Source organism: Gossypium raimondii, chromosome 12 (genome assembly GCF_025698545.1).
Source record: "Gossypium raimondii isolate GPD5lz chromosome 12, ASM2569854v1, whole genome shotgun sequence".
Taxonomy (NCBI): Eukaryota; Viridiplantae; Streptophyta; class Magnoliopsida; order Malvales; family Malvaceae; genus Gossypium; species Gossypium raimondii.
Window position 1 is genome coordinate 3,922,676 of NC_068576.1, and position 6,711 is coordinate 3,929,386.

Genomic DNA, 6,711 nt, shown 5'->3' on the forward strand with positions numbered 1-6,711 from the left:
TCATTTCCTTCCAACCATACCATCAACCACCTCCACCATCAACTCCTTAGAAATATTATTGTAATATAACTATACTACTTTTTATATGTAAAACTAATGTATGCTACTTTTTATGTTTGGTATTTTATGTTATGCTTTTAATCAAGTTTCGTGTTGTATAGAATGTCACGAGATTTTGAGTTTATTTTCATTTGATTACTTTTTAGGTTATGGATGAATTTAACAATATGTATAATAGTTTTGATATGAATTATGATACCTCTGAATTAAGTGAAGAAGCTCAACGAAGAATAGCCACAATTGTTACCCAAGTTGAGCACAACAATTATCATAATGAGGAAGAATATGTGTTAAGCGGTGTATTGGTACACCATGAAACTTATTTCACTATGCAACCGCGTATGGATTCAAATTATCTTGGTCAAATGTGGGTGGACGAAGTATTAAATGGGCACGATGATCGTTACATGATTAGTTTTAGGATGCCAAAAATATATTTCATGATTGTTGCATGATTTGCAAACAAATTATGGCTTAAAGAATGGGAAAGTATCGGCGATGGAGAAGTTAGCATTATCATTGTACATTCTTGAAATAGAGAATCAAATTCAAATGCAACAGAGCGATTTCAACGATTTGGGGAAAGCTGTTAGTCGAATTTTCTTGATATGTTGCATATATTTGCTCGAATGGGAATAGACACGATTAAACCCATTGAAGGTCAATTCGAGGAAGTACCGAACCATATTGGACATGATACAAGATATTGGCCTCACTTTAAGGTAAAATTTACACAATCTTTATATTTTAAAACATAAATTATTTCTAACTTTTATCTCATTACTTGTATTTATTTTAAAGGATTGTATTGGGACCATAGATGGAACACACATAAAAGCATGCATTTCGCCTTCTTCTCAAATACCTTATATTGGATGAAAGGTGAACCAACTCAAAATATTATGGCGACTTGTGACTTCAACATGTGCTTTATTTTGCATTTCTGGTTGGGAAGGAACAGCACATGATAGTAGAATTTTTTTGCAAGCACTTAGAAAGCAAGAGTTGAAGTTTCCACACCCTCCACCAGGTCGAACTTTAATTTTTTAATTACTTTTTACATAAAAAATATTAAAATTTTTAATTTATTTTTAAACTTGATATTATGTTTTACTTTTTTTGCAGGAAAATATTATCTTGTGGATTCCGGATATCCACAAATGGCAGGTTTTCTAGGTCCATTTAGGGGGGAACGATATCATTTACCTGATTTTCGTCGAGGTAATCATCAAGTATCTGGAAAAAAAGAAATCTTTAATCATGCCCATTTTTCGTTACGCTCTGTGATTGAACGAACATTTGGAGTGTGGAAAAAAAATGGCCAATATTAAGAGATATTCCAAGTTATTCATTCGACAAGCAAGTTTTAATAGTTATTGCAACAATGGTTTTGCATAATTACATTCGAAGACATGCTTGGTCAAATGATGAGGATTTTCGAGAATTTGAGAATATACCGGACATGCCAGTCTCTTCAAGCCAGTTTGACAGAGGTGAATCGAGTTCTTCTAACAGAGAAAGTGACCTTGAAATCACAATGTTAAGGGAAATCATTACAACTAGTTTAATGAATCAATATTTGTAAACACATTTTGTATCATAACCTAATTTCTAGTAATAATGAAACTTGTTATGTCTTATGTTTCTATATTTTTTTATTAAAAATCATCCGTTTAGATACTTCAAAATTAGATCCAAGTATAATGTTATTATTTGTGAAAATAATATTTATCATTGTTATAAAAAAATTTAATTATAACTATAAAAAAATTAAAAATAATTATCATTTTATCTAATAATTAATTTAAATTAATTATATAATTCATTAAAATATTGGAAGATACATTTTAATATTTTATTAAATGAATTTGCATATTTTAATAATTTTAAAAAGTAAAATAATTTAAATAACTTCTATTATATATCAATTCTAATCGATGTCCTTAATAGTCATTTTCATTCTCACCTCACCGCATACAATTTGCTTTTGAATCCAAACACACACTCCACCATTATTTCTAATCTCACCGCTACAGTACCCAATCTCACCGCTACAGTAACTAATCTCACCGCCACCGCTGTTTTTAACCTCACCGGAGATAAACACACCGCCCATCCAAACTAGCCCTTAGATTACTTCCTTTAGATTTTAAATATTTAAATTCAAATTTCAAAATTAATTTCCATATGCGCCACATTATCCATTTTCGATCGGTTTAGCAAATTCTTATATAAATACGCAAACAATAATAAATAATTCCACTGATTAATTGAATAAATCAAATATCATTATATAAATACTCATATGTAAATATTTTTTCTAAAACTATCAAAATTTTATATTATTAATTTAAAATTAAGAAAAATATCAAATTACAAAAAAAGTGCGTTTGGAATGAATTTGGACAACATAACGTCAAGGTTCATCTAAATCTTGACAATCATTTGTCTAAATTTATTTTGGATGTGAAATAAATTTTTTTTATAAATTTATATATTTTAAAATATTTTTATTTTTATTGCTTGCCACATGTCATAATATAAGGTTACCGTGTGTTGTCGTATTATTGGTTATCAGTGTCACATTATCATTTTCTAACGGCGTTAAAGTGTGTGACAGATTCCAAGTTTAAACACCAATTACGTCAAAAAAGTTGAAGTACCAATTAAGTACAAGTGTCAAATTCAAGAGAGCAAAATATATGTTATCCCTAAAAATAAAGTTACTTCAAATAATATTCAAATACTATGATGTATAAAATATCAATTTTAATTACTTTTAAGCAATTCATATAAAAAATTTGTAAAAACATAATTTAAATATATAAATCATTTTTAAATATTAAAATTATAAAAAAAGCACAACTCTTGCATATAAATAAAATCTCAAAACTAATACAAGAAATCATTTAAATATCATTATTTTTCCACGTTGTTCATATTATTATTTTGGTATTAACAAATAGTGAACTTAAATTATAGAATAATATAATAAAATAATTTATGTTTGAAATATAAAATTTAAATTTAAATTGAATATATAACATAATTTATAACTAATATAATGAGAAGCAAATTTATAATTTGTGTTTAAAAATTTGATTTGTTTTAAAAACTAAAAAATTAAGGCTTGTTTGACTCGAAAATGGTGAAGACATAGGTAGAAGTGAATTAATGGCCTAAAACATAAACTACCCTCCCATAAAATTGGAATTACGTTTATAAATTATAGGGCCAAAGTAATGGCCTAAAGCAATGGCGCTGCCTCCTGGACCTTACGCCGGCACCAGCACTCTCGCTCTCGTAATTACTTTTACTGTATTTTTGGGGGGTTAGATCAAATGTCATAGGTTGCTCGTGCATCTGCTTTCTCTTTTGGACTCGTTTATGGGAGCATTAAGCTCAAGTACCTCAAGGTACTTCCCATTTTCTTTTTCTGTATGTTTGTTGTAATTTCATATTGGTGGAAACTGGTAATTTTGATCTACTTGTTCGTTGAGGGGGAAAAAGGGTGAAGGCCATTTTAGCTGCCAAGAGCCATTCCTTTTTTTCTGCCTTTGTTTTAGAGATGAATCAAAGAGAATTGTTTACTTATTTGCTTTATTTTACTCCTCCAGGCAAAGGCTCACCGCTGAAGCAGAGGCGTTTTGTTCACAGTTAGTCGCATGCATGCACGAGCTGAGTTTGGTGTAGGAATAAATGTATATCAATGGAACTCCAACAGTTCTTCATTTTTGGCCTGCACCTAATGTCTGGAAGGTTTATTGTTTTTCACTTTGCAATGACATTATCAATGTTTAGTTTCTTTCCTATAGTTTTGGGTGCTGTTAACATCCAGAATCCTCCAACCTAGACTAGCATTTTGTGTTGATCACTACAGCATGAGAACAACAAGAAGGCAAAAAGTTTAGATAGATCCATGTAGAATGATTTGGTATGGAGAGAGATGCTCAGTGGCACCAAATACGAAGACTTACGGCTCTGTAGTTTAGGGAAATCCACATTAGCAAAAGCTTCAAACGAGTTGGCTAACTAGTTATGCAAGAAAAGAAAAAGCCCAAGCTATGTGCTGTTGAATGATAAGTATTTTACAATGTTATGAGTCTAATCATCTTCTCTAAAACATCAAGAAATCCATACGTTAATTGTTAGAGTTTGTGTGACTCAAATTTTTATTGAAGAAATAAATACAATAACAAAATAAGAGAATTTGTGGGGGCTAGAATCCATATAGAATTACACTTCTTCTATTTGACATTGATTAGAATAGGATTAGAATAAAATTGTCATCCAATTTTCAACATTAGTAAATTTCTCCTCCTTTATCCGTGATTTTTCCTCGGAAGGATTTCCATATAAAACCTGTCTTTTTTATTTTTCTTATTATTCTGTGATCGTTCTATTACCATTATCGACTTCTATTATAACAGTTGTAGACCTAAAACTGTCAATCTCTTTATCTCACTATGTAAGAGCACTTTTAAGCTGATTTTCAAAATCTTGTCATGTATGTACCGACCAATTTTAACAAAAAGTAAGGTGAACTGTTCATTCCTCTTCCAGACATAGAATTTTTAAAGTTTTAGTCCCAATTTAATTCTTAAATTATACCCATTTTCTTAATTTCGTACTTAAAAAGATTTTCTGTTCTATTTTGACATTTAAAATTTGCATTATTACTTATCTCGGTACCTAAAAAACTAACATCGTTAACATTAAAGTTGGCCAATTAGAATGCGCCATGCCGTCAATGACATGGTAGGTTAATCAATGATGTAGCTAGTTGACCGGGGTTGATTGGCCAAAAATCACTAAAAATTACTTAAAAATTGTAAAAAAATATTTTAAAACGAAAAAACTTTAAAAATTTTATAAAATTTTATAAAATCATATATAAAATTTTAAACTTTATTAAAAATATATATAAATAATTTAAAAATATTAAAAAGTTGTAAAAGTTCTTAAAATGGTAAAAAGTATAAAATTGTAAAAAATTTAAAATGTAAAAACTATTAAATAATTTATTTTTTTGAAAATAATTATACAATTTTTAAAAATAATTATAAATTGTAAAAATCATAATATTTATTTTTAAAATATAAAATTATTATAAAAAAGAGTGCAATATTGTTCAAATGAAGAGACTGAAGATTCATTCCTACGTCCATTGGTTACCATGACGGATACATGTATTATTTAATTAATTAGGCCCGCCTCATTGTGTAATTGAAAATTTTTCAATAAAATGAACTAAAACTTGATTTAAAAACAAGTATTGAATTTGAATATTAGAAGATAACTGTAAGGAAAACTGCAAAATTTCTTATAATTTTAACAGTTTTTTTAAATTTTATGATTTTCACAATTTTTAATCATATTTATAATTTTTACACATTTTTATTTTTATAATAAATTTTAAAATTTTCTAAATAATTTTTACTAATTTTATATTTTTTAAATTTTACTCTTTTTAATTTTAAATAATTTTTAATGATTTTTTGATCTGTCAACGACGATCAATGTAAGTCAACAGCCGGTCAACTAATCAACATGCCATGTGGATGGTCAACTTGCCATGTCATCATGATGTGGCTCGTTCTAATTGGCTAGCTTTTTTTTTTAAACTCTATTAGCTTTTAGGTACCAAAATGGGACAAAAAGAAATTTAGGTACCAAAGTGGAAAAACATGTATAGTTCAAGGGCTAAATTGTAAATAAATCTTACTTTTAAGTATATTTGCTCATTATTAACCTTAAGCAGTATCAAGCAAAACCTAAATCTATACAGAGAAAAAAAACCCATAAATATGAAATGCCAACAACTTCATTTTGCCGCAAAAAATGCAAAGCAACCGAGAAGGAACTACTTCACGTAGATAATGTCCTCATCAAGGTCATAACCATCCCAATATTTGTCTTCTTGAACTGAATCAAATGATTCAAATTCATCATCATCTTCATCTGCCACAATCTTTTTCTTGGTCATTATTCTATCTAATATTGCAATTACCTAAAAAAAAGCTTATCAAATTTGTTGAGGCAAGTTTTTGAAGTGACCTGTTAAGTGCCAGTCAAAAGTGAACACTTCCATGGAACCTGCGACAGTCCAACAACTTGCCATATTTTGGAGTTGGCAATTCACTTAAACAAAATCTTTGAGCTTTGAATGGTGTTGATATTTTAAATGTAAGGAAAATCCAACTTTGAAGACCAATCCATTTAAAGCAACTATCCTTGAAGATTGGATTGGCCAGATCAAACAACAAATCCCCTTGGATTGTGGAGAACTTATCAAGATTGCATTGAAGAATTCTTTGAAGAATGAATCTCCATTAGTTCACATTCATATTGGACTTTATTACTATATTATTTTTGCTATTTTGTAGTTGCTATTGTTAAGGGTTTAGATTGCAATTTATCACTAGTATGTTAGCAAGTCTTGAAAACGTCAATATATTGAGAAACTTGTAAGAGAGCATAGAGAGCACTTTATTGTTCATTGAGGAACTTATTTTGTGAGTGCGTTTGAAGAGTAAACAAATTATATTTAGAGTCTAAATTCTCATGTGGGAATTTAGAGATGAGAGCTCTAGTTTTTAGATACAAAAGTGGGGTCTCTATACTTGGAAAGTGATAGGGTTTGATTCACTT

At 29.0% G+C, this 6,711-nt stretch overlaps 1 protein-coding gene across 1 annotated transcript; it reads left to right on the forward strand.

Moving 5' to 3' along the window:
• Positions 1–3,315: 3,315 nt before the first annotated feature.
• On the forward strand, positions 3,316–3,695 carry LOC105761914 (uncharacterized). Its single transcript, XM_012579850.1, has 3 exons — positions 3,316–3,363; positions 3,411–3,476; positions 3,678–3,695. Exons 1-3 carry the CDS (start codon positions 3,316–3,318, stop codon positions 3,693–3,695), a joined length of 132 nt encoding a protein of 43 aa, XP_012435304.1.
• Positions 3,696–6,711: the final 3,016 nt, after the last annotated feature.

Coding starts and splice junctions, on each gene's coding strand:
- LOC105761914 (XM_012579850.1), top strand. CDS start 3,316: ATGGCGCTGCCTCCTGGACCTTACGCCGGCACCAGCACTCTCGCTCTC. Junction 3,364..3,410: donor GCACCAGCACTCTCGCTCTC/GTAATTACTTTT, acceptor CAAATGTCATAG/GTTGCTCGTGCATCTGCTTT.